We start from the raw sequence: 27,539 nt of genomic DNA, 5'->3' as shown, positions 1-27,539 counted from the left end.
GCCAATCAGGTTGAACGTTATTAGATTGACAGCAGGTTGTTCGCTGGGGTGGAATTTATTTTGGGGGAAAAGGGAAATTTAAATAAAACTCGAGCCCTCCACTGAAAACAAAAGGCAAAATAATAAAGAAGAGTGAGGTGGTGGGGAAAGGCCGAGTGGAGTCTCCGGGCTGAGGAGCGGCCCCGGCTTTCCTGTTGCCATCACCGGGTGAGCGCCGCCATTATTGTTCCGCTCGCCCTCCGCGGCTCTGTCCGTCTTCACCTCCTTCCTGACCCGTCTTCTGATCTGATTTTCCGCAGGTGCCGGGGGTGTGTCGGATTGAGACCGGCCGGAGCTTTCCAGCCAGGTACAGCATCTCTATTACCCTGCTGTCCCCAGCGAGCCTCCATCATCCAGGGAGAGGGACAACATCACACCCACCCTGCTGTCCTCAGCGAGCCTCCTGCATCCAGGGACAACATCACACCCACCCTGCTGTCCTCAGCGAGCCTCCTGCATCCAGGGACAACTTCACACCCACCCTGCTGTCCTCAGCGAGCCTCCTCCATCCAGGGACAACATCACACCCACCCTGCTGTCCTCAGCGAGCCTCCTGCATCCAGGGACAACATCACACCCACCCTGCTGTCCTCAGCGAGCCTCCTCCATCCAGGGACAACATCACCCACTTTGCTGTCCTCAGCGAGCCTCCTCCATTCAGGGACAACATCACACCCACCCTGCTGTCCTCAGCGAGCCTCCTCCATTCAGGGACAACATCACCCACTTTGCTGTCCTCAGCGAGCCTCCTCCATTCAGGGACAACATCACACCCACCCTGCTGTCCTCAGCGAGCCTCCTCCATTCAGGGACAACATCACATCCACCCTGCTGTCCTCAGCGAGCCTCCTCCATTCAGGGAAAACATCACATCCACCCTGCTGTCCTCAGCGAGCCTCCTGCATCCAGGGACAACACCACACCCACCCTGCTGTCCTCAGCGAGCCTCCTGCATCCAGGGACAACATCACACCCACCCTGCTGTCCTCAGCGAGCCTCCTGCATCCAGGGACAACATCACACCCACCCTGCTGTCCTCAGCGAGCCTCCTGCATCCAGGGACAACATTACACCCACCCTTCTGTCCTCAGCGAGCCCTCTGCATCCAGGGACAGCATCACACCCACCCTGCTGTCCTCAGCGAGCCTCCTCCATCCAGGGATAGGGACAGCATCACACCCACCCTGCTGTCCTCAGCGAGCCTCCTCCATCCAGGGACAACATCACACCCACCCTGCTGTCCTCAGCGAGCCTCCTCCATCCAGGGACAACATCACATCCACCCTGCTGTCCTCAGCGAGCCTCCTCCATCCAGGGACAACATCACACCCACCCTGCTGTCCTCAGCGAGCCTCCTGCATCCAGGGACAACATCATACGCACCCTTCTGTCCTCAGCGAGCCTCCTGCATCCAGGGACAGCATCACACCCACCCTGCTGTCCTCAGCGAGCCTCCTCCATCCAGGGATAGGGACAGCATCACACCCACCCTGCTGTCCTCAGCGAGCCTCCTCCATCCAGGGACAACATCACACCCACCCTGCTGTCCTCAGCGAGCCTCCTCCATTCAGGGACAACATCATACCCACCCTGCTGTCCTCAGCGAGTCTCCTGCATCCAGGGACAGCATCACACCCACCCTGCTGTCCTCAGCGAGCCTCTTCCATCCAGGGACAACATCACACCCACCCTGCTGTCCTCAGCGAGTCTCCTCCATCCAGGGACAACATCACACCCACCCTGCTGTCCTCAGTGAGCCTCCTCCATCCAGGGACAACATCACACCCACCCTGCTGTCCTCAGCGAGCCTCCTCCATCCAGGGACAACATCACACCCACCCTGCTGTCCTCAGCGAGCCTCCTCCATCCAGGGACAACATCACACCCACCCTTCTGTCCTCAGCGAGCCTCCTGCATCCAGGGACAGCATCACACCCACCCTGCTGTCCTCAGCGAGCCTCCATCATCCAGGGACAAATTCACACCCACCCTGCTGTCCTCAGTGAGCCTCCTCCATCCAGGGACAACATCACACCCACCCTGATGTCCTCAGCGAGCCTCTTCCATCCAGGGACAACATCACACCCACCCTGCTGTCCTCAGCGAGTCTCCTGCATCCAGGGACAACATCACACCCACCCTGCTGTCCTCAGCGAGCTTCCTCCATCCAGGGACAACATCACACCCACCCTGCTGTCCTCAGCGAGCCTCCTCCATCCAGGGACAACATCACACCCACCCTGCTGTCCTCAGCGAGCTTCCTCCATCCAGGGACAACATCACACCCACCCTGCTGTCCTCAGACAGCCCTCATCCAGGGAGAGGGATAACATCACACCCACCCTGCTTTCCTCCGGGATCTTGATCCAGGGAGAGAAGAGGACATCACAGCCACCCACCCTGCTGTTCTCCCAAGAGCCTCCTGCATCCAGGGAGAGGGAGGACATCACACCTACCCTGATGTCCTCAGCGAGTCCCCTGCATCCAGGGAGAGGGGAGAACATCACACCCACGCTGTTGTCCTCTGACTTTCACCATCCAGGGAGAGGGGAGAATATCACACCCACCCTGCTGTCCTCTGAGCTTTCACCATCCAGGGAGAGGGGAGAATATCACACCCACCCTGTTGTCCTCTGACTTTCACCATCCAGGGAGAGGGGAGAATATCACACCCACCCTGCTGTCCTCTGAGCTTTCACCATCCAGGGAGAGGGGAGAATATCACACCCACCCTGCTGTCCTCTGAGCTTTCACTATCCAGGGAGAGGGGAGAATATCACACCCGCCCTGCTGTCCTCTGAGCTTTCACTATCCAGGGAGAGGGGAGAATATCACATCCACCTACCCTGCTGTCCTCCTGAGCTTTCACCATCCAGCGAGACGATTGGGCAGCACGGTAGCATTGTGGATAGCACAATCGCTTCACAGCTCCAGGGTCCCAGGTTCGATTCCGGCTTGGGTCACTGTCTATGCGGAGTCGGCACATCCTCCCCGTGTGTGCGTGGGTTTCCTCCGGGTGCTGCGGTTTCCTCCCACAGTCCAAAGATGTGCAGGTTAGGTGGATTGGCCATGATAAATTGCCCTTAGTGTCCAAAATTGCCCTTAGTATTGGGTGGGGTTACTGGGTTATGGGGATAGAGTGGAGGTATTAACCTTGGGTAGGGTGCTCTTTCCAGGAGCCGGTGCAGACTCGATGGGCCGAATGGCCTCCTTCTGCACAGTAAATTCTATGAAATCCAATATCCCACCCACCTACCCTGCTGTCCTCTGAGCTTTCACTATCCAGGGATAGGGGACATCACCCTTCAACCTGTTGTCTACAGTGAACTTTCGCCGTCCAGGGACTGATGAGGGACAGTTTTAAACCGAATTGAAAGACACTGGGTAGCTTTGAGTTGAGGGGGGCAGTGCGGTATAATACACGTATAGAACTCCTTTGGATTTCTCCTGCTGCTAGCTCTGTACAAAGAATTTGGACAACTTTTACATTTTCTGTTGAATGTTTCTCTTTTTACAGATCTGCAGAGTATTTTTGCCATTTTCTGGATTTTTTTTCATTTCTTACTTCCAGCATTTGATTTTATATTGTAATTTTGTTTTCATATGATTCATGTTTTTTCTTCCTTTTTGTGCAGCCCTGATCTTCACAATGAACATCTGTCAGCTCCTGAGCCACAGGCTCTTCATCTCCCCAGTCCTATGGTTCATCATTTACTCTATTGTTCCTCTGCTATCTCTGGAGTCTACTACCACAAAACAGGACTCCTGTCAGATTTGTCGTCGCATCACTGAAAACTTCAGGAGGGTAAGGAATTGTGGCTATGAATCACACTTTGGCCATAATAATAATCTTTTTAGTGTCACAAGTAGGCTTACATGAACACTGCAACAAAGTTGCAGGTTAGCATAAATGCTTCACAGCTCCAGGGTCCCAGGTTCGATTCCCGGCTGGGTCACTGTCTGTGTGGAGTCTGCACGTCCTCCCCCTGTGTGCGTGGGTTTCCTCCGGGTGCTCCGGTTTCCTCCCACAGTCCAAAGATATGCGGGTTAGGTGGATTGGCCATGCTAAATTGCCCGTAGTGTCCTAATAAAAGTAAGGTTAAGGGGGGGGGGTTGTTGGGTTACGGGCATAGGGTGGATACGTGGGTTTGATTAGGGTGATCATGGCTCGGCACAACATTGAGGGCCGAAGGGCCTGTTCTGTGCTGTACTGTTCTGTGTTCTAAAGTTACTGTGACAACCCCCTAGTCGCCAAGAGAGGAACTGCATTGTCATTGAAGTAACTTGGTGTGACGTGGGTTAGGACAGAAAAACTGAAACTGCGACCAGACAGCTGGCTCAAAGTCACGCAGCTTTTGTTGTTCAGTTCCAACCCACGTTTTGTCTCTGTTGATCACTCATCTTATGATTCTGAAGAGTCGTGGGATACAAGATCCAAAAAGAAACCAATGGGGGAGGCATTAAGTGAACGCAAAGTGCTTCCCCTTAGTAAAATGAAAGGAAAGAGCATTGGGCTGTGTACCTCATTCTGTTCAATAAATTACTTTCAAAAATGGGCTTAAAAAAAGAGGTTTGAACACATTTTCTCAAACTTGAGTGCTTCCTGGTGTTTGAACCATATGTTGCAGCATATGGTAGACTAATCTACCTTTGAATGCCAGACTGGAATTGAGCGCGTGGTTTTCTTTCCTCTCATCTGATTTTGTAGAATTGCCGTGATAGTTCTCCAATGAAGTGTATTATATAGCCTGAAATTCGTTAGTCAGTGTTCTGGGCTGTCTTTTTAAAGACAAGGTTGGTTGCAGTTTGCCTGCTGGTAAGAAGGTGCACTTTAATCTTTAAATCAATTCAAGCAGAAAGAATATACAAATTCCAAACTTCAGTTAATCCCTTTCGTAGGAATGGTTTTGACAGTTTTATATGGTGTGTTTGTTATTCCTTTTCCTTAGCATTTCCTGAATACATTTGCCTTGAAATGTATTCAGTGGCTTCAATTCTTGTCTTTCATAGCTGTAACCACAAAGGGAGGAAAAAGCTAAATAGGCTGTTGGAAAAAAAACTCGAAGTAAGCTAGTGCTGGGCCCCTAACAAAATTAACATGAGACAATCAATTGCTCTGAATAAAAGGGGCTTAACTCAAATCATTGTAAGTAGAGTCTTTTGCCTTATTTATGTTCGTAGGGTATGGAAAATACTGCAAACAAGAATTTTGGTGGTGGAAACACTGACTGGGAAAACAAAAATTTGGCAAAGTATGAAATCAGGTAAGCGCTTAAAAGGTCAGTGTGTATTCACAAAACTATATAGGTTGGAACATGTGCATTTAGCTCTGGTTCTTGGATGTGTTATGGATGACCAATATTGTTGAAATAGGAGAGGTAGTTATGCATTTATGATGAATCAGGTTGATTTAGTCATTTGTTACGAACTAAATTTAAAATGGTGAGTTGCCGGTTTCTGTTGGTAGTTCCCATATTCTTTCGAAAAGTGGGGCTTTCCCACCATCATTTCACACCATAATTAAGCCATGATTCTGCAAGAAAATAAAAATGAAACTGCAAATGTTGAAAGTATATACAGCAGGATTGTCCAATCTAACGGTAGAAGATAGTTAAATCCAATATATGTCGTTGGTTCTATTAGTTTGCTTCATTTTCGACTACAGTATTGATCTATTTAAAAAATTGCAGCATACCAGCTTTGAAATTTTTTGGTACTGCCCTGGAGCATTGGCCCACTGATGCATTGGTTGCAAAATTAGTTACAGTGCCATGTTAACCATGGTCTCATTGAGTGCCATATATATTGGTGATAAGACAAGTTGATCTTATGGATGAATATAAGGTACTACAGTAAAAATTATGGAAACTGTAGATCTGGAAAATAACGACAAAACAGAATTGAGAGTGTTACAAGGGCTTGCGTTTCAAATTGAAGCGAGGTAAATTTAAGACTAAAGAAGTTATTTATGGTAACGGTAAAACGGTAAAAATCAAGAAATTATTTAAGAAAACACCTGGGTGGGGGTCAAGGGATCTTTTTGGATGGATAAATTAAAATGGACCATAGGCCTTCCTTACTTGTATTTATTTTATTCTCATTGCCGGGGAAGCAGTTACAGTTTCATATTGAGGCCTACAATCCATTCAATGGCTTCAGCTGACAGTGTTAATAGGATCATTGGAGCAAGAGTGGGTCATTTGGCCTCTCAGCTCAGGCTGATCTTGAACCTCAGTGTCATTTTCCAGAACTATCCCCATATTCCTTATCTTTAATATCCAGAAATCTATCAACCTCTGTCTTGAACATAAGATGGCTGAACCTCCACAGCCCTTTAAGGTAGATAATTCCAATGATGGGCGGCACGATGGCGCAGTGGGTTAGCCCTGCTGCCTCATAGCACTGAGGACCCGGGTTCGAATCCCGGCTTGAGTCACTGTCCGTGTGGAGTTTGCACATTGTCTGCGTGGGTCTCACCCCCACAACCCAAAGATGTGCAGGGTAGGTGGATTGGCTATGCCAAATTGCCCCTTAATTGGAAAAAAGTAATTGGGTCCTCTGAATTTATTTAAAAAAAACTTCTGGTGTTAATTTAACTTGGTTTGTTCAAGTGTGCAAGGCCAACTCAAAGCAAACTTTTGAAGGGCAGCACGGTAGCATTGTGGATAGCACAATGGCTTCACAGCTCCAGGGTCTCGGGTTCGATTCCGGCTTGGGTCACTGTCTGTGTGGAGTCTGCACATCCTCCCCGTACAGTGCAGAAGGAGGCCATTCAGCCCATCGAGTCTGCACCGGCTCTTGGAAAGAGCACCCTACCCAAGGTCAACACCTCCCCTATCCCAATAACCCAGTAACCCCACCCAACACTAAGGGCAATTTTGGACACGAAGGGCAATTTAGTATGGCCAATCCACCTAGTCTGCATCTCTTTGGACTGGGAGGAAACCGGAGCACCCGGAGGAAAGCCACGCAGACACGGGGAGAACGTGCAGACTCCGCACAGACAGTATCCCAGCAGGGAATCGAACGTGGGACCCTGGCGCTATGAAGCCACAGTACTAGCCATGTGTGCTACCGTGCTGCCCCATAGGAGCAGAATTAGGCCACCCTGCCCATCGGGTCTGCTCTGCCATTCAATCATGGCTGATATTTTTCTCATCCCCATTCTCCTGCCTTCCCCCATAAGCCCTGATCCCCTTATTAATCAAAAACCTATATCTCTGTCTTAAACACACTCCGTGATTTGGCCTCCACAGTCTTCTGCGGCAAAGCGTTCCACAGATTCACCACCCTCTGGCTGAAGAAATTCCTCTCTGTTTTAAAGGATCGTACCTTTTGTCTGAGATTGTGCCCTCTGATTCTAGCTTTTCCTAATCATGGAAACATCCTCTCCACATCCACTCTATCCAGGCCTCACAGTATCCTGTAAGTTTCAAGAAGATCCCTCCCTCATCCTTCTAGACTCCAACAAGTACCAACCCAGAGTCCTCCATCGTTTTCTCATTCCTTCTTCTTAAATAGTGAGGTTACGTTTGCGACCTTCCAATCTGCAGGAACCTTTCCAGAATCTATGGAATTATGGAAGTTGAGCACCAATGCATGATGCCACGAGGAATGGATATCTCTGGGCAGAAGCTCAGTATATGGGCGATAGCCTGACTTGGTTGTCCACAGTCATCATTTGGGCTGTTCCTCATGTTCTACTTCTGGACCGAGTGGCCACATTTTTGCTGGCATGTCCTCGAGTGGTGATTGTGATTACCTTAAATTTAATTGTGTTAATATCTTTGTACATAAAATTTTAATGAGCCCCATTTCCTTTCTTTATGTTGCTTGTAGTGAGACACGCTTGCTGGAAATCATAGAAATGTTATGTGAAAGCATGAATTTTGACTGTAATCAGATGGTGGAACAGAATGAAGAGCACATTGAAAATTGGTGGTTCAAAAAGTGAGTGTTTGACTTTGTCATGCTGCTATTTGCATTATCCTTCTCTTTGCCATACTTGTCAATAAATGCCTCTCAGCCATCTCCTCTTGGGTCAGAGAGTGATTTGGAAGTATTCTAAAACTCCTCTGTTCCTCAACTTTGGAAGTTGTAATTGGACTGTGGAACTGTCTTTAGATACATCCCAATTAGGGTAAGAAAAATGTGCTGCTACTCTACAAGTGCAAATGTGTGTCTTTGTAGGCTTTTATTTCTTGTCTTTCTTGTGGGAGAGGGGACAGCATCCTGACACTATCTGGAAGGGGTTTTCTTCCGCTGGTGATTTATTTGTACACTGTCCTGGGTACGATGACCTCTTCATTTTTGGGGAGTATTGACCTGAGCAGTGCATGAGGGACTCATTCCACTTCCCAGATTTCACCCTGTTATCTGTTTCATCCTTTGCAGGCAGGAGGAGTACCCAGACCTATTCCAGTGGCTCTGTATGGATACCATCAAAGTGTGTTGTCCTCCTGGGACCTTTGGACCCGACTGTTCCCGTGAGTATAGTCAGTTTGTAAATCTCATATAGAGACCTGCAATCCCAGTACATGTGTGACAGGATTGTTTGTTCATTCAGCAGAAAGAAATACTCCATTGACCAAGGCATTTTATGATTTTGTGTTTTCTCCTTGTATTTTCCAAATAAGTTCAAAATGTTGAGCGTACATATGGGAACTAAATTCTGTTTGAGACTGCATGCTTTTTACACCTCTGCAACTATTGAAATATCTTTTGAATATTGTAGCAGACTTGCTTGCTGCTTCCATGCTTTATGATGACGCAGTGGCATTGAACTGATTGCTTCTGTTGGACCCTCTTTAGGTGTTCCTGTGAAGCATTGGTGTAACAGAAAATACATATTAGTCTGGCTCTTGTCGTCCCAATAGCAGCAAACATGGAGCTGTTCACCACTATTGAGCGCTGCAACAGATCCACAACCAGTTGTTGTGGTTTGCCAGAAAGGGGAAAGTGTGCACACTGTTGACATATCAGTATGTAAACTTGGACTGATAGTCCTTTACTTACCACCCATCTGGTTCACTAATGTCCCTTAGCGCAGGAAATCTGCCATCATTGCCTGGCCTACGTGTGACTTCAGACCCACAGCAATGTGGTTGACTCTTAAATGGCCTAACAAGCCACTCAGTTCAAGGACCATTAGAAACGGGCAATAAGTTCTGGCCCAGGCAGCGACGCCCACGTCATATGAGTGAATAAAACTGAAGCTAGAACTGCTAGGAATGGAGCCCTTTAACTCGGGTGGAATGTCAAAACACTCCAACGCCACATCCCCCTCCCAAACCCCAATATCGCCCCACCTGTGCTCTGTTCACAACCCAGAGTGAGGGAGCAGGGATTAAAAGTTGAATAAAGAAAATATTTTAAATGATTAAAAGCACATTAAAGCACCTGACATCGAGCTGAAGGAAAACTCCCAAGGGGATATCTTCAGTTCAAGTCATCAAAGGATGTATGGCTTCACTGGATTGGATGAGGCCTCCATACATACTTCACTCTTGGATTCATACTGCTTCTGGAGGAGCAAGCTCCCACTGCAAATTCACTTAAAACACAGACAGTGGTGTACTCCTCCACTCCGCTGCTGGCCACCAGATCTGGCCCATTTACTTTGTTTTTAAACAAAAACATTCTGTGCCGGGTTCAAAATCACCCAACTGGAACCATTCATCGCCTTTTCTCCCGTATGTTATTTACATGTCCATTAACATTGTGGGGGTTTCTTTTTTTTAATATAAATTTAGAGCACCCAATTATTTTTTTTTTCCAATTAAGGGGCAATTTAGTGTGGCCAATCTACCTATCCTGCACATCTTTGGGTTGTGGGGGTGAAACCCACGCAGACATGGGGAGAATGTGCAAACTCTACAAGGACAGTGACCCAGGGCCGGGATTCGAACCCGGGTCCTCAGCGCCGCAGTCCCAGTGCTATCCACTCTGCCACATGCTGCCCCATGGGGTGGGGGGGGGGGGGGGTTCTTAATGGCAGGGAGAATTACTAACCTACAGACTTGTTGGAAGTATGTTCGTATTCTTTCTGTTGATTACAATTGATGATTCCATTTGGGTTGAAGCTGGCTGTCCAAGGTAGATGTTCTAACTTTACTCCAAGATTGACTGTAAATGAAAATACATAAAATATGCTAAGAAAGCTTCTAATATCCTGCGTTATTGCCACCCTGGATCGTTATCAGCAGTTTGCTTGATTGTAGTGTGGATGTTGAAAGAACTTTGTTCTCTGAATGCTTGGTTCATTATTATTACCCAAGGCTAATATTAAACATTTACTTGCTCTGACCTTCATAATAGAAACATAGATTTGCGAGGTAACCATTAACCAATAAAATCTTTTGGCAAATATATAATTTAAATATTCCCCTTATCTTGCTACTGAGCCAGGTGGTGTGGATGTAATTCAGCACAATATGCAAACAACTGAATGAGATAATGATTTGTGTGTGTGTTTTTTTTTAGCCACTTGAGGTTGGAATATGAAAGTTGTACCAAGCACGTTATCATCTGAAATAGGCCTTGTTTATATTTATTAATTTTTTAAGGACAAACAGGAAGATTATATACGCTTCTAATTTTAGATTCTGTAAGAATCTTTTACAGTTCAAACTCAACCTATTCTATTGAGTAAAATACTTCATGCTAAAACTATTTACTAGCAGGGAGTGGTTTAAGTCCTAACCTGGACTGATACATGTACTTATTTCTGCATAGCACAGTGGTTAGTAATGTTGCTTCACAGCGCCAGCTCGGGTCACTGTCCGCGCATAGTCTGCACATTTTCCCTGTGTCTGTATGGGTTTCCTCCGGGTGCTCCGGTTTCCTCCCACAAGTCCAGAAAGGCGTGCTTGTTAGGTGAATTGGACATTCTGAATTCTCCCTCAGTGTATTGAACAGGCGCCAGAGTTTAGCGACGAAGGAATTTTCACAGTAAATTCATTGCAGTGTTATTGTAAGCCTACTTGTGACACTAATAAAGATTATTATACATTTGACTTGAGTCTAAAACAGCTAAGCTGTTACAATTAAAAATTAACCTTTATTGGAAGGAGGATGGAGTATAAAAGTAGGGAAGGCCATTATAACTTTACAGGACATGGTGAGACCATACCCAGAATACTGTGACCAGTTTTGTTGTTCTTATCTAAAGAGGAATATCTTGCAATGAAGGCAGTTCAGGTAAGGTTCCCTACATTGAATCCTGGGATAAAGAGGCTGCCTAAAGAAGAAAGAATGAGCAAGTTGGGGTCTATACTCTGTGGAGTTCATAAAAATGAAGGGAATCTTACTGAAACGTATTCTGAGGGGTCTTGACACTAGATGCTCTTAAGGGAATCAAGAACTCGAGGGTACAGTTACAGATTAAGGCGACACCCATTTAAGATTGAGGTGAAGAGGAATTTCTTCTCTTAAGAGTGTTATCCCAGAGGGCAGTAGAGGCTGGGTCGTTGAATGTATACAAGGCTTGGTTAGATTTTTGATTGACAAAGGAGTTGAGGATTGTGGGAGGCATGCAGGTACGGGGAGTTGAGGCCATAATCAAATCAGCTGTGATCTTATTGAATGGCAGAGCAGGTTTTTTGGCCTAAATGGCCTATTCCTGCTCCCATTTCAAATGTTCCTAAGCAGGCATTCATTTTTATCTTTTGAGAATAAAGCGGAATTAAAACTTTAGAATCATATACCATAACTGTTCTAGTTATCATCAGGACTTGTTCCATTATTAAACTCATTGTTGGGCTAAAAAGACTATGTAATTTAGGTTCACCTAGGTGCATTTTTGCCATTATTTTGCTAAACGCCAGATTTCCTTCTGTTTAACTATGCAAACTTTGCACGTTCCAAAACCTTGTTGAAAATTTTTTTTTAAAGTTTTCATTTTTACATTTAAAAAAAAAAGGATGAGGTGGCAACAGTTTACATGTTGTACCTTTTTGGTGCCCCCCCCTCTCCTTTTCTGCTATTTGAGGATCTTTTTTTTGGAATACTACATCTGCTGGCATTTTTAATTTTCCCCGAGAAAGTCGACGAACGGCTGCCACCTCCGGGAGAACCCTAACATTGACCCTCTTAAGGCAAACTTTATTTTCTCAAGACTGAGAAACCCAGCCGTATCACTAACCCGGGTCTCTACACTCGGGGGGGGGGCTTAAAGTCCCTCCACATTAATAAGATCTGTCTCCGGGCTACCGGGGAGGCAAAGGCCAGGACGTCGGCCTCTTTCGCCCCCTGAACTCCGGATCTATAGCACTGTGGACATTGCCTCAGCAAAACCCTGCCAAAACCCTAAAAGCTTCGGGCATGCCCAAAACATGTGGACATGATTTGCTGGGCTTCCCGCGCACCTCGCACACCTATCCTCTACCCCGAAAAAACTGCTCATCCTAGCCGCTGTCATGTGTGCCCGGTGGACTACCTTAAATTGTACCAGGCTAAGCCTGGCGCACAATGAGGAGGTATTAACCCTGCTAAGGGCGTCCGCCCATAGACCCGCCTCTATCTCTCCTCCTAGCTCGTCCTCCCACTTGCCCTTAAGCTTCTACACCGGAGTTTCCTCCGCCTCCGAAAGCTCCTGGTAAATATCCGATACCTTCCCCTCTCCCACCCAGGTACTGGAAACTACTCTATCCTGTATCCCCCGTGGCAGCAGCGGAAAGGCTGGCACCTGTTTACTCAGGAAGTGGCGCACCTGCAAGTACTTAAAACCATTCCCTGCTGGCAATTTAAATTTATCCTCCAAAGCTTTCCAGCTGGGAAAGCTCCCATCTATAAATAGATCCCCTATCCTTCTAATTCCTGCCCTCTACCAACTCCGGAACCCACCATCTAGCCTACCCGGTACAAACCTGTGGTTGTTATAAATCGGGGTCCAAATCGATGCTCCCTCCACTCTCTTATATCTCCCCCACTGCCCCAAGATCCTCAGAGCCGCCAGTACCACCGGACTTGTGGAGTATTGGGCCGGCGAAAACGGCAGAGGTGTCGTTACCAATGCTCCCAGACTGGTGTCTTTACATGACATCGCCTCCATCCGCTCCCATGCCTCCCCCTCCCCCACTACCCATTTCCTGATCATGGCTATTATGGCTATATTAGCCGCCCAGTAGTAATTGCAGAACCTCCCCCCGACTGCGCTCCAGCAAAACTTTCTTCACTCGCGGGGTTTTACTCGCCCACACAAAGCCCAAAATAATCTTATTCACCCGCTTGAAAAAGGCCTTCAGGATGAAGATGGGGAGGCACTAAAAGACGAACAGAAATTTGGGGAGGACCGTCATTTTCACAGTCTGTACCCTCCTGCCAGTGATAGCGGGAGCCTGTCCCATCTCTTAAAGTCCCCTTCCATTTGTTCTACCAACCAGGATAGGTTTAACTTGTGCAGTACCTCCCATTTCCGGGCTACCTGGATTCCCAGATATTGAAAGCTCTTCTCTACCATTCTAAGCGGCAGCTCTCCCAGTCTCTTCTCCTGCCATCTTGCCTGGATCGCAAACATATCGCTTTTCCCCATGTTCAGTTTATACCCTGGATCCTTCTCCCCTTTCAAGATCAATGAAATCAAGACCTGCGACATTGTTGGGGGGAGGACTCCCTTCCCTCTTGCTTCGTTAAATGTCCTCACCAGCAGTGGGTTCAATATCTCTGAAAACCTCTTATAGAGTTCCACTGGGTAGCCTTCAGGCCCGGGGCCTTGCCAGACTGCATGCCCTCCAGCCCCTTGATTATTTCCTCAATCTCAATTGGGGCTTCCAGCCCCTCCACCAGGTCCTCCTCCACCCTCGGGAACCTCAACTGATCCAAAAATTGCCTCATACCCTCCACCCCAGCCGGGAGTTCCGACTCATATAATTTACTAGAAAAGTCCTTAAACACCTCGTTCACCCCTACTGGGTCCAGGACAGTATTACTGCCTCTGCTCTTTACTTTACCTATCTCCCTGGCCGCCTCTCTTTTCCTAAGCTGGTGCGCCAACATTCTACTTGCCTTTTCCCCGTACTCATAGATCCCCCCCCCCCCCCCCCCCCTTCCTCAACTGTTCCACTGCTTTACCTGTGGTCAACAGCCCAAACTCCACCTGTAACCTCCGCTGTTCCCTCAGTAGCCCTGCGTCCGGGGCCTCCAAGTATCTCCTCTACTAATCTATCCCTCTCAGCTCGTTCCACCTTTTCTCTGTGGGCTCGTATCGAGATTTATTCCCCTCTGACTACTGCCTTCAAAGCTTCCCAGGCCGTTGCTGCAGAGACCTCCCCCGTATCATTTGTTTCCAGGTAGTTCTGGGTGGACTTTTTAACCCGCCCACAGACTCGTCCGCTAGCAACTCCACATCCAGTCTCGACAGTGAGCGTTGCCCTCTCTCTCCACACTAACCCGTAGATCCACGCAGTGCGGGGCATGATCCGACACTGCAATTGCCGAGTACTCAGTATCCACCACCTTCGATTAAAACACTAAAAACCCAATCCCCCAAGTCAAGCTCCAGCTTAACACCTGTCCACCCTCCACTGTGCTTCTGAGAGTCAGCTGACTCGATAGCTCCCGGCCCTGGCACCAAACAGCCTGTCTCCTATTGTACTCTCCTCTCTCCCCCCACAGGAATAAACATTTTAAAAGCATCACATTCCCCAGTAAACAAACAACAGAAAAAAAAACAGTGAAGAAATAATCACTTTAGAAAAATAGTCACCCAAATAGCAGAACTAAATTCAAAGCCCATTCCCCCATCTAACAAGGTCCCTACAAGACAGATCAACCTTTAAACATCCACACAGCCCATTATTTCACATAGAGCTACTTAAATTTTACAATCCAGCACCGCAAATCGCTGCCACAGTACTTCTCCAAGGCTTAAGTGTCTTTAAGTTTGCCTCCAGCTTCATTTCTTTAATAAAGGTCCATACTTCATCTGGTGTTTCGAAGTAGAAGTCCCGTTCCTCATGTGTGACCCACTGGTGGGCTGGGTACAGCATCCCGAACTTCACCCCCTTCTTAAAGAGGATTGTTTTTGCCCGATTGAACCCAGCTCGCCTCTTGGCCAAATCCACTCCCAGGTCCTGATAAATGTGCAACTCACAGTTCTCCCACTTGCTGCTCTGTTCTTTTTTGGCCCACCACAAAACGTGTTCCTTGTCCATGAAACGGTCAAAACGTACCACCATGACCCTTGGCGGTTCGTTCGCTCTGGGCTTCCTCGCGAGGGCTCTGTGTGCTCTGTCCAATTCCAGGGGCCGAGCGAACGCCCCAGCCCCCATCAACGTCTCCAACATGTCCGTCACATAGGCCCTCACATCTGTTCCCTCACTGCCTGCAGCGAGGCCAACAATTCTGAAATTCTGCCTCCTAGACCTATTCTCCAGGTCCTCCACTTCTCCTGCATTCTTTTCAAGCGGTCGTTCATTAACCCCACCTTGCTTTCCACCTTATATACTCCTCGTGCTCGGACAACTTTTGTTCAACCTCCTGGATCACTCTCCCATGGGTTTCCTGATTCTGAACCACTTGATCAATCGAAGCCTTAATCGGGTCAAGCTTGTCCTTCTTCAGCTTGGTGAAGCAATCCTCGAAAAACGTCACCAGCTGCTCCGTCGACCACTGTGCCTTCTCCCCGCGGCCCTTGCCCTCTGCCATGCTGTCCCGTGTTACCAGCTCTGCTTGCGTCTCCCTTATAGGACTTTGTTGCCTCACACGTCCACTTCTGGTCCAATTCTCCATACACCGGAGGGGGATTTCTCATTACTGTCTCACTCTTCACTGCTTTATCCCATAAAATCCAGAAAAAAGCTGGGGGGAAAGGTCCCAAAGTCCGTTACATGCGGGAGCTATCAAATGTGCAACCTACCCCTCCATGTCTGCCACCGCAAGTCGCTATTTGAGGATCTTATCCTAGACCCTTTCTTTCACGTAGGTGGTTAGTTTGGCTTTTTCTTGTCGCTTTGTGTCTGATCCCCGTGTCGGACTTGAATTGTTGGCTTTGAACAGATCTTGGAACAGGCTGATGAATGGCTTTGTGGAAGCTGTCCTCCGACTCTCGGGTGGTGTTCTAGGTCTTCTTCAGATGGAGAAATTCTGTTAGGTCTGCTAGCCAGTCTGCAGCTGTGGGTGGTGCTGCTGATTGGCAGCCGAGCAGGAGTCCCTGGTAGGCGATTAGGGAAACAAAGGCAAGGGCCCTCTTTCTCATATGAAGTTCTAGCTGGTCCGATACCCTGAAGACTACCACTCGGGCACGGCTCCACCCTCACCCCCACAACCTTGGACATTACTTCAAAGAAGACTGTCCAGAATCCAACAAGTCTGGGGCATGCTCAGAACATGTGGGCGTAGTTGGCCGGGTCCTCACATTTGTCCTCCACCTCTGGGAAGAACCTGCTCATTCAGGTTCTGGTTAGGTGTTCTCTGTGTACCACTTTCAGCTGCATTAGGCTTGTGCGGGTAGAGCTGTAGTTGGCTCTGTTCAGTGCTTCGCTCCAGAGACCCCACCCTGCATCCGTCCCTAACTCTTCTTCTCATTTCTCCCTTGTTCCATCCCGTGGGGAGTGTGTCCTTTCTAAAAGTCGACCCTACAGTTCCCTTTTCCCTGTCTCCACTTCCAATAATGCCGCCAGTATTGTCTCTCGGAGCCCGAAGATACCTCGTCGTCTCCTTGTGGAGAAAGTTTTAGATTTGCAAATGCCAGAGTTCCTGTCCGATTGGTAGTTCAGATCTCTCTGTCACCTCTTCTAGTCTGTCCCCTGTGTAAAATCCCTAACTCTCAGTGACCCCCTGTCCTGTCTCCATGAGTTAAAAGTGGGGTCTAGCATGGCAGTAGGAATATTGTGGTTGCCACAGATGGGGGCCATGATGGATTCCTCGGTTAGCCCAAAATGGTGCCTCATCTGGTTCCAGGTTCTTAGTGTTGCTACCACCAGTGGGCTGGTTGAGTGTTTTGTTTTGCTAGCGGGAATGGGAGTGTTGTGGCGGCCTTGGGGACGACGATCGGTATGGATCTGAATAAGAAGAGGAACCTGGGCAATATGTTCATCTTGATTGTTTGCACTCTCCCACCAGGGAAAGTGGGAGTGCATCCCATCTCTGTAGGCCCTTTTTAACTTCCTCCGCTAGACTGGTCAGATTCTGCTTGTGGGTCTGAGTCCAGTCATGGGCTATCTGGATCCCCAGGTAGCAGAATTTGTTTCGGGCAGTTTTAAATGGAAGACCCCCCAGCTCTGCCCCTCCTCCTTTCGGGTTCACTGGGAAAACTTCACTTTTGTCCAGGTTGAGCCACAGCATTGTTTAAGAAATCTTAGTTCCCTGGGTTTATGCTGTTTTGGTAATCTATGTAATTTTCCAATCCAAAACACCCCAATCTAGCAGCTCACTCTCTATAATGACTGAAGAGTTAGTGAGCTGCAGAGGACATGAACTTCACCTTATTACAGGCTTCTGAGAAATATTTAAATATATATATTTATTTCCTTTACGTTTTAATGTCACTGTCTCCTGCACTTTATTTTCCCCTTGTGTTTCCCTCTCGTCCCAGAACAGGTTTTGGGACAGTTTTCCCCCAACCGCAACCTTAAATCAACTTCTGAAAAGGGGTGACTTCTCTTGTGGGCATTTCACTCTTCTGTCACCGTAATGGAGGAAAAGTGGTATCAGCAGCATGTCCAGGTCAGGAGAATCTGGCAATCTGACGGCAGAAAGCAGCTTAATAGAAACATGGAAAATAGGAGCGGGGGTGGCCATTCAGCTCCTCGAGCCTGCTCTGCCATTCATTATGATCATGGCTGATCATCCAATTCAATAGCCTTCATAGTTGTACCCCCCCAACATGCATATAGGTCAAATGAGTCCTCTTAGGATCTCTCCGAAGCATTATGCATAATTGTCATAGATCTTTTCCAAAATGCCATTGTGTATCTGCCAACTTCATAGTGATTTTCAAACGGTCTACTCCTACACAGCAAATATTTTGGGAGTGGCTGTCAATTTCCACACTTCCACCACCACCTAGGTTGCCACAGAACATCGATGCAGCATTCATTGGGGAGCAGTCAGGACATGTTTCATGTAGGTGGCTGACTGTACACTTTAATAAATAGCTGAATTCCTCCATGTGGGCGCCAGCCATCTCCCTGAAAGCAAAATTACAGACTTCCCCAGTGTGCAGGGCAACACACTGGCACACATGTGGCAACCACGCAGTGGCTGGTATGAGTAAATAGGAAGGGTTCTTTCCCGCAGATATCTGTCTCATCTTCTAGTGTAAACCGAGCATTCCCCTTGTAGCTGCAAAATGTATTAGAAGTTTTCATTGACCGATGACTGCAGTATCAGCACCTTAGCCTCATCTCCTTTTACCCATCCTGACCGATGGCAGTGCAGCAGACCTCATTGGCTTAGTGGGATTTTGCCGCAAAGTGACGGAAGTCTATGCTAAATGAAACTGCCCTAACTATAAGTAACAAAGCACGAGACAACTGAACCGTGTGTTTCAGACAAAATATTTATTTTAGCTACGGAAAACAAATGTTCCTCTCTAAATTACAAGACTTCCTGCTTGGCAACATGTTCCCACTCCTGCTTAACTGGAGCTTCCCATCTCATAGCCTACTGCTCTGTCCAGGGACTCCCTGATAGCACCTGGTGTGTGAGATGGCTGGTTGCTGAAGCCGTATCAAAGAATCAGGAGATTGAGATGGACCTTAACTTATGGCAGCTGTCATAGTTTAACTGCCAAAAGAGGAAATTCATGACCATAGCATCTTGCAACACAAAAGGGCCCATTGTGTCTGTGCAAGCTCTTTTAAAAAGTCATATTTCCAATAACCTTTCTTTTAACATTGTTTTCCCCAATTTAATGAATTCTGCTCCTCCTACTGCTTCTGGAAGTGCATTCCATCTATCCATCCTCTGTGGGTGAGGATGAAGGTGGTGGGAGAGGGATTTCTTCTAACTTCTCTCCGTTTCAAAAGTGTTTTGCCTTTTACTGACTCCACCTCATTTTCCCCCATTAACCTTGGCAAAAAAAAACCTTCATAACTTTGATCACCTTTATCCGATTTCCCTGTAGTGCCTTTTGTTCTAATTAAAAGTACAATCTGCTTTTGTATAATTTGTTTTGGAGTTTCTCATCCTCTTGTGATGCATAACTTGCCCTTTCAGGAAGGATAGCATATTTTGAAAATTTCAGCTTCATCCTTGTCCAGGTGATTGACATATGCCCCAGCTAGCCTAATAGCATGCAGACTCTGAGCTGATTGTGAGTGGCATCATGTTTAGGCAGTTATTCTAAAGAAGTTGACTATGAAATTGTTGGCATGGGGAAGTAGCATTTCTGAGAACTGGAAGGCCAAAATGTTTTTGCACTGTGGGTGGCCTGGTGATGTACTGATTGCTGTTGGGTATGTTGTTAACTGGATGCAGAAAATACAAAAGATAAGCATGGCATCTCAAAATAATTACCACGGACCCTGCAGGAGGCACAAAATACTATTTCTGAACTTCAAAATATATTGTGCCCTCTTTTTCAAAGTCTATTCAATACATGAGGTACCATGTGAAAGATTTTGAACTTGAAATTATTTTCAAGTTCCTTAGAGTTTAAAATGCTGAGGAGCTCTGCCTTCATAAGTAACCTAATATTGCAATCATCGTTTGTTGATTTTATTGTACCTGGACCAGTGACATGCACAAGTCTTCTCCCATCATCTGTAACCATCTACAGTACTCCTGTTCTTCCAATCTGACCACTTGTGCGTCATCAATTTTCTGATTGCCCCATTATTGGGGCCACTGCACTTTGAGCTATTTCGGCTGTAAGTTCTGGATTTTTTCCCCTAAGCTTCTCCAACTCTGTCTCCTCTTTGCAAGATACTTCTTAAAACCTACCTTTTTGACCAAGATTTTATATCAGATTTGTCTGTTAATGCTTATGCGAAGTGCTTTGCAAGATCATGGGTCCTATCTAATTGCAAGTTGGTGTCTTGGACACTATAATTGTTTTAACTGAGTAATTTATTTAATTTCTTTATCCGATCGCCAGATGTGGACTTTGTTGGCAGGCTAGCATTTATTGTCCTTCCTTAATTACTTTTGAGAAGGTGCTGGTGAGCTGCCTTGAACCGCTGTAGCCATGTGGTGCATGTGCACCTATGGTGTTAGCAAGGGAGTTCCAGGATTTTGACCCAGAGACAGTGAAGAAACGGTGATATTGTTCCAAGTCAGGATGGCATGTGTCTTGGAGGTTAACTTGTAGGTGGTGACGCTCCATGCACCTGCTGCCTTGTCCTTCTAGGTGGTGGAGATTGTGGGTTTGGAAGGTGCTGTCAAAGGAACAATTGCATTCTAATCATTAAGTTTTTATTCCATATTTACAGCATGTATAGGTGGCTCCACAAAACCATGCAGTGGATATGGTCAATGCGATGGTAACGGAACCCGATCTGGAACTGGATTATGTAATTGTGATTCAGGCTACGCAGGATTGATCTGTATGGAGTGTGCTGATGGATACTTTGAACAGTCAAGGAATGAAACCCAATTGGTATGTCAAGGTATGTGAAATGTATTTTCCATATCTTTTATTCTGTAAATATAACCCAATGATGTAAGGAAAGCACAAATAATCTGTGTAGATCTTGTACATGGACATAAATGGCAAAGCAGATGCACAATAAATTTCATTTTTATATCTTGTTTTCATTGGCATCAGTAGTCACTGAGTATCTCACCCGAGTGATCATTTTATATGTGTGATCCATCTTTTTGGGATCAAGGCCTGCGCAGAATATTTCTGTGGAATGGAACACTGTAGTAGCAATTGTCACTAGTAGGAATTCTGATCTATATTTTTCTTTAAATATTGATTTGATGTGACAAGTCAGAGAGCATGATCAGTCTGTTACATTGGCTGCAGTATTCAGCTACATTTTAAATCTGTCAAAAGATTCCAAGAGCAGCAAACATAGACTTTGATGTCAAAACTGAAAGTGACATCTTCCTCTCATCAGATGGCTTTTTTCATCATGCCTAATGGCCAATCCAAAACCCCTCTTTTTGTCAATTATTCTCAATTCGAGGGCGCAAGATGGCGCAGCAGTTAACACTACTGCCTCACGGCGCTGAGGACCCCAGTTCAATCCCGGCCCCGGGTCACTGTCCGTGTGGAGTTTGCACAACCTCCCCCTGTCTGTGGGTTTCATCCCCACAACCCAAAGACGTGTGGGGTAGGTGGATTGGCCACATTAAATTGCCCCTCAATTGGAAAATGATTTCTAAGCTTTGTGAGGTATAGCCGCAGTTAGCTTGATCTTGTGTCCTGTTGGCTGCTGTTTTTCAGAATGCTACAAATCCTGTAAGAAGTGCACAGGCCCTGAGGACTATAAATGCCAAGAGTGTAAAGTTGGCTGGTTCCTGCATGATGATAAGTGTATAGGTAAGTACTTGCTGTTTATCTTTGCAATCCTTGTGACCTGTTGAGGATTAAACTTCAACGTGAATAATGCACAGTCGGTCCACTTCAATTCATTATTCTTTCCTCTGGCCTTGAAATAAAGTATTTCTATTGGTTCAGTTAACATTATGAATGGTTTTGAAATGGTACATTTAGATGGATTCTTTCCTTTGTTTGCGGAATCAGTGACTGGGGTTATCAATTTAAAGTTGGCACTTAGCTAGTGAGAAGAGAGAGTAGAATCACAGAATTGTTACGGAGCAGAAGGATGCCATTTGACCCATCGTGCCTCTCCAAATGAGCATCATGGCTTCCCTGCCTTCTCCCTGTATCCCTACACATTGTTTATATTCAAGTAATCATCTAATGCCCTCTTGAATGTCTCAATTGAACCTGCCTCTGCCTCTACCACACTTCCAGGCAGTGCATTCCAGATCTGATGTGAGAAAGGGTTTTCTCACATCACATTTGCTTCTTTTGCAGATCACTTTATATCTGTGCTCTCACAGCCTTGATCTTTTCCGATCAGCTTCTCCCTATGTACTCTGTCCACTCCCTCATGATTTTGAACATATCTATCAAATCTAGAGGAAATTTATTTTTGTAGAAATTTGTGACAGGAAGAACTTGCACTTGCATAGTACTTTCCAGATAAATTGAATCCTTTACCATTGGGAGCTTCGGCCATTGCATCTTTTAAGGGAAAAGTAGATAAACACTTTGAAGAGAAGATTCGGGAGAGCAAGTTGATGGGGCTAGTTTTAGATCTTTCTAATAAAAAGCCAGCTTAGTTCAAATCATCTCCCATACTATGGGCTAGTTACAACTATAACATTCAATATGAATGTGTTTGACATTTTACAGGATCCAGTCATTATTACTAGGGACAGTTTAGAACCAAAGTACAAGATCACAACACAAAGTGGAGAGAGTCGGCGTCTGTTCAGTTAAACACAAATCCAGAAATCTAAAACTGTTTAATCGAGAGAGCATTTGACTAAAGAGGCAACTTTTTTGTAACTTGTACGAAAAGCATTTTTGGAATCTTTGAGAGCTTGTTTGATATTTTCTCAGTTTAAACAAAATCTAATCATCTCTTTTCTCTCATTCAGATATTGATGAGTGTGACAATGAGTTGGCAAACTGCAAAGCTGGCCAGTACTGTGTGAACATGGATGGCTCCTATGAGTGCAGAGGTCAGTGTTGCTTTCCTTTCTCTGATCAAATCATCCTTCCAGCTACAGTTTGTACATTTTATGACGTAGTAGAATGCAGTGAAAATGCAGAATTTCCCTTCCTTGTCCCCATGATTCTTCACATTAACAAGTACCTGATCTTAGTTGGACCTTCACCAAAGTAAAATCAGGTTGCAAGATAAGACAATGTGTAATTCCTACTTCTAAGATTTCCTGTCTTGAGATACTGCAGAGCAAATTTTCATCAACCATCTTTCCAAAGACCAATAACCACACAAGATCGAGGGAAAGTTGAGCGTGTGAAAGCAATTTTTTGCTTGTCTAGCTATTACAACTTGTTAGTATTGTGGAGTGATTTTTGCCTTCATGCCACTACAAGGCATTCCTGGGAACAGGTTAGAAATCATTGATTTAAACAGAGCATTTGGTAATGGTCAAGAGGAAGTGGCCTTAAACTCGAGGAGCAGAATAATCCACTCTTCCAGTTTCTTATTTTCTTTATCAATGCTTAGTGAGCTTCAGTGAGACCACGAAAACTAATAAAAATAAAATAAGCAATTTGCCAGGCTTTGGGACACTCTGTGCCTTGCGTAACACCTAATACTTGATTTGTTTAATATTTCTCTTGTCTGATTTCTAGCTTGTGACAAGGCCTGTTTGACATGCATGGGAGGTGGACCTAGCAGATGTAAAAAGTGTAACAAAGGTTACAAGATGGATGGTGCAAAATGCCTCGGTAAGTATTCTAGTATGTGCACAAGGAAGGCTGTAAAGCCCATGGAACGATTTCAGAAAGCAAGAAGATAGAAGCTTTAGTTATGAGGATCAATTAGTGAAACTGGATCTCTTTTCACGAGAATAGAAGATCATCATAGAATCCCTGCAGTGCAGAAGGAGGCCCATCGGGTCTGCACCGTCCCTTGCTCCAATAGAGCACCCTACCTAGGCCCTGTCCCTGCTATCCCCATAACCCCACCTCACGTTTTGAGGCAATATTAGCATGGCCAATTCACCTAACCTGCACATCTTTGGACTGAAAGAGGAAACCGGAGGAAACCCACACAGACACGGGGAGAAAGTGCAGATTCCACACCGTCACCCGAGGTTGGTATCGAACCCGGGTCCCTGGTGCTGTGAGGTAGCAGTGCTAACCACTGTGCTATCACAACAAACTTCAAAATAAGAGTTTTTTAAAAATATAAATTGCTTCCGTTGGTCAGTAATCAGAGATAGATGCAGGAAGGATGTTCCTGATGGTGGGTGTGTCGCGATCCAAAGGTCGTAGCCTGAGGAAAAGTTGTAGACGATTTAGGACAGAGTTGAGAGATATTTTCACCCAGTGAGTGTTCAGCCTGTGGAATTCGTTAGCACAGGAGGTAGTTGAGTTCCAAACATTTTATGTTTTCAAGAAGCAGTTAGATATAGCACTTTGGGATCAAAAAATATCGGGAGAAAGCTGAATTAGGCTATTGAGTTGGGTGATCAGCCATGATCATAATGAATGTCGGAGCAGGCTTGGTCTCCTGCTCCTATTATCTATGTTTCTATGAACAGTTTAATAAGGAAGGGCAAACAACATCGATTACAAGCAGATTGCAGCACAGAATTTAACAGAGGAACCAGCGAAATTGATAGCACCTATTTTTGAAACAGTCTATGGTTTAGGCGCGATGGTGTCCCTATCCCAGTTGATGGAAGAATTCGACGGAGAGCAAGCACTTCCAGTAAATTACATTCAGATTAAAGGAGCGTTTGCAGCACTAAACTATTTTGGTTGGGAGCTGGAGAGGAAATGGGAGTTCTGTTCCAAGTGTTTTGGAGACTGGAGAAATAGTTCAGTTGTGAAAAGTTTGGTGTCTCAATGTGTTCTGTTTTTTTATAGATATTGATGAGTGTAACAGTGAGAAACAAGTCTGTAATGGTGCACATGAGCAATGTAAAAACACAGATGGCAGCTACACTTGTGCATGTATTGATGGGTTTTCGAAGCAGGATGGTCTCTGTGTTGAGGACAAGTTGACCCGTAAGTATTACATCTCCTCTTCTAACCCAGACTTGTATCCCTCTATTCCAGGATAAAACAGCCATGATTCCCTTTTGAAAGTTTCAGTAGACCTAATATAACATAGTGCACGGCAATATTACATGAGCTGGAGAAATGTAGATGAAATAACTTTTTATAATTAAAAAGGGAAATAGGTGCTGGAAATGCACAGCAGATCAATTAGCAGCTGGAAGGGGAAGGGGTACCAACCCAGAATTGCTCAGTGGGGCAGAGCTGGAAATGTTTAATTCTGCATCTGCCCCTTTAAATTTGTACATAGAATTTTTTTTAAAAAAATAACTGATACTCAATTCTCTCTATTCCTTCAACAGCTGTCCCTGAGGAAGGCCTCTTTGACAATGTGACTGAGGATGAGATGGTGGTTCTGCAGCAGATGTTCTTTGGTGTCATCATATGTGCACTGGCCACACTTGCTGCAAAGGGAGATATGGTCTTTACCTCCATTTTCATTGGTGCCATTGCCGCAACGGCAGGCTACTGGCTGTCGGAGAAATCAGATCGTCTTGTAGATGGATTTCTTAAAGGAAAATAATGAGGAACTTAATTTGAGTGCAGTGAATGGGATGGTTATCTGTGATAATAGCTGACTATCTAAAACAAAACTGGTTTGTTATCCAGTGGACTGTTTTGACCAAGCCAGCGGCTGGGATTGCCACTTGGAAGTATGGGTAAATAGCAATCTATAAATTATGAATTCAACACAAGTAAACTGCATGTCTGAAAACACAAGATTATTTATATTCAGATGGCGTACATGGGGTTGTTTATATCGAAACAGCTCTCTCATGCTATAGTTTTGGTGAATACAGAGTTTTGATGAATTGTACAATGATAGTTTTTTCCTAATAATGCACTGTTCTAATTTATTGTAAAAAGCTGCAGCATGGTTTTTACCCAGAAGCATATTTAACTTTCAGGGGAGAAGAATTATCTTCTGTCACACCCTCAGCAAAACTGTGCTTCCGTTTACAAAATATCTTATTTTTGGCAAAAATGTCCCAACTTCAGCTGAATGGAGCGTGGCCTTGTCTAATAAACCTGTCAATTCCCAGTTTGTACTCTTCCAGGATCAGAGTCTGGTAATTGGTCTAGTCCCATTTTGTCGGTCATTTAATGTCTGACCACAGTCTCACGATCCTAGTTTTCATTCAAGCAAGTTTATTCCTAAAGTTATCCATCTCATGAGGAGAAATGGATTAAGGATGTGATGGGGTCAAGTGTGAATGGATACAGATCAGGTTAAGATTGCTTCTCAATCTATGGGGGAGGGATTATTGGGAAGTAACTTGCATACTTGATGTACTGTTCTGTAAGTGACCTTTATTCTGACCTTTGTGGCATGCTCCTCACAGCAGATATTAAGCGATCTCCAGTTAAGAAAACAGATGGAAATGCGAATAGTCAGTAGACTTTGGACACTAATTGAGGTGAGAGAGGATGAGTGTGTAGGTTGTGGTATTTTGTGTGAGATGCAACCTGTTAAGCGTTAAATCCAGCTAGTAAAATGTTGAATGAGTCTAGATGTGACATAGTCAAAGTGTGAATATGGCTTCCATTAGGTACAAAGGCAGTCAGTGTTACAGGCCTGAAAGAAAGTTGGATTGGATGTGGAATCTGTACATCTACCTGAGGAGTTAGTTGATGGAGTATAAATCAGAGGCATTTTAGGTAATGGCTGGAGTAGAGCAAGCTAGCTTCAGTTTAGCATTAAGATAGTAGAAACCTTGTTCTGGTCTTTGTCTTGGACAGGCATTGAAGAAAGGAACAACAGTCTTTGGATTGTAAGAAAAGACATAAGCATGATAGCTGATTCCATGCTTTTGGAAGTTATGGCTGAAAGATAACAAATTGGGTGCGGTCAAAATCAGAAGGTGCCCTTGGAGGTAACTTTTTTTAGATCAAAGAGGTAGTACTGGTGGAGCATCTGAGTTGAGAGTAGAACCAGGTGACAGCTGTGTTCCTAATGTGAATGGCAGAAGAGAGCTATTTGGGAAAGATTACATGCAAACTCTTGGTACTGTATTTGCCTGTCATTTTGGAAGGGAGTCAGCATATTAAGCGTAAGTAGATTGAACTATGAAAAATATATCCTTGATGCCTCTTTGAGATAGGAATGTGGTTATGCTTAAAGGATTTTTGGGTATGTTTCATCAGAGGAGCAGCCAGCGCCTTTGTTCAAGCTGTAATAATCGTGTATTTTGAGCGTCGTCATTGCAGCCCCTAACTTATCTGTGAAATAATACCATGACTAAACTGCTACCATGAAATTGGAATGTACCTTTACACTGGAAAGGATCTATATTTATATCTTACTGATATGTTTCTTGAGCATTATTTCTTTGAGAGATCTGGTTTTATTTTTCTTCCAATTTCTCCCCCTGCAAACACTGACTGACTTTGGTATGGTTCATGGATCCGAGTGGGTGTAGAGTTCCTGGGGAATGATTCTCGGCTAGCCATTCCATTGTGTGTGTGTGGTGTGTGTGTGTTTGTGTGTGTGTGTGTGTGTGTGTGTGAGAGAGAGAGAGAGAGAGAGAGGAGAAGGGTCTACACCGTAAATAATTATGCACTATCCAGCAAGAATTATTGGGTATGAAGAGTGAGAAGCTGGGCTGGGTTTTGTTTTGCCTTTGATTCCAGACCAGTCCAGACCAGTTGAACATAAATTAAGTTGAGCCTCAGATACTTGCCTGTGGAGCTCACTCCTGCACTTAATAATTGCAGGTGTATGTGCACCAGTACACTGGTTGCCATTGGGAGGAATACATAACCCTCATTGCTTCATGTGGGA

The 27,539-nt window shown here is 45.4% G+C and overlaps 1 protein-coding gene across 2 annotated transcripts; it reads left to right on the top strand.

Annotated features, from left to right (window-relative positions):
* On the top strand, positions 1–27,291 carry LOC119973896 (protein disulfide isomerase Creld1-like). 2 transcript variants are annotated; one of them, XM_038812484.1, is made up of 12 exons: positions 2–207; positions 300–346; positions 3,675–3,844; positions 5,221–5,303; positions 7,879–7,989; positions 8,434–8,525; positions 20,412–20,588; positions 21,374–21,469; positions 22,600–22,683; positions 23,324–23,419; positions 24,566–24,706; positions 25,060–27,291. In XM_038812484.1, exons 3-12 carry the CDS (start codon positions 3,689–3,691, stop codon positions 25,278–25,280), a joined length of 1,257 nt encoding a protein of 418 aa, XP_038668412.1. In that variant the 5' UTR covers positions 2–207; positions 300–346; positions 3,675–3,688; the 3' UTR covers positions 25,281–27,291. The 2 variants fall into 2 exon arrangements, with proteins under 2 accessions (XP_038668411.1, XP_038668412.1); XM_038812483.1 differs by lacking the exon at positions 300–346 and having other exon boundaries at positions 1–207; positions 25,060–25,280.
* The last annotated feature ends 248 nt before the right edge of the window (positions 27,292–27,539 follow it).

This window comes from Scyliorhinus canicula, chromosome 11, assembly GCF_902713615.1.
Source record: "Scyliorhinus canicula chromosome 11, sScyCan1.1, whole genome shotgun sequence".
Taxonomy (NCBI): Eukaryota; Metazoa; Chordata; class Chondrichthyes; order Carcharhiniformes; family Scyliorhinidae; genus Scyliorhinus; species Scyliorhinus canicula.
Note: the sequence above shows the minus strand (reverse complement) of the source record. Positions and strands in the feature narration are given on the sequence as shown.

Coding starts and splice junctions, on each gene's coding strand:
- LOC119973896 (XM_038812484.1), top strand. CDS start 3,689: ATGAACATCTGTCAGCTCCTGAGCCACAGGCTCTTCATCTCCCCAGTC. Junction 7,990..8,433: donor GAAAATTGGTGGTTCAAAAA/GTGAGTGTTTGA, acceptor CATCCTTTGCAG/GCAGGAGGAGTACCCAGACC. Junction 24,707..25,059: donor TGTTGAGGACAAGTTGACCC/GTAAGTATTACA, acceptor TTCCTTCAACAG/CTGTCCCTGAGGAAGGCCTC.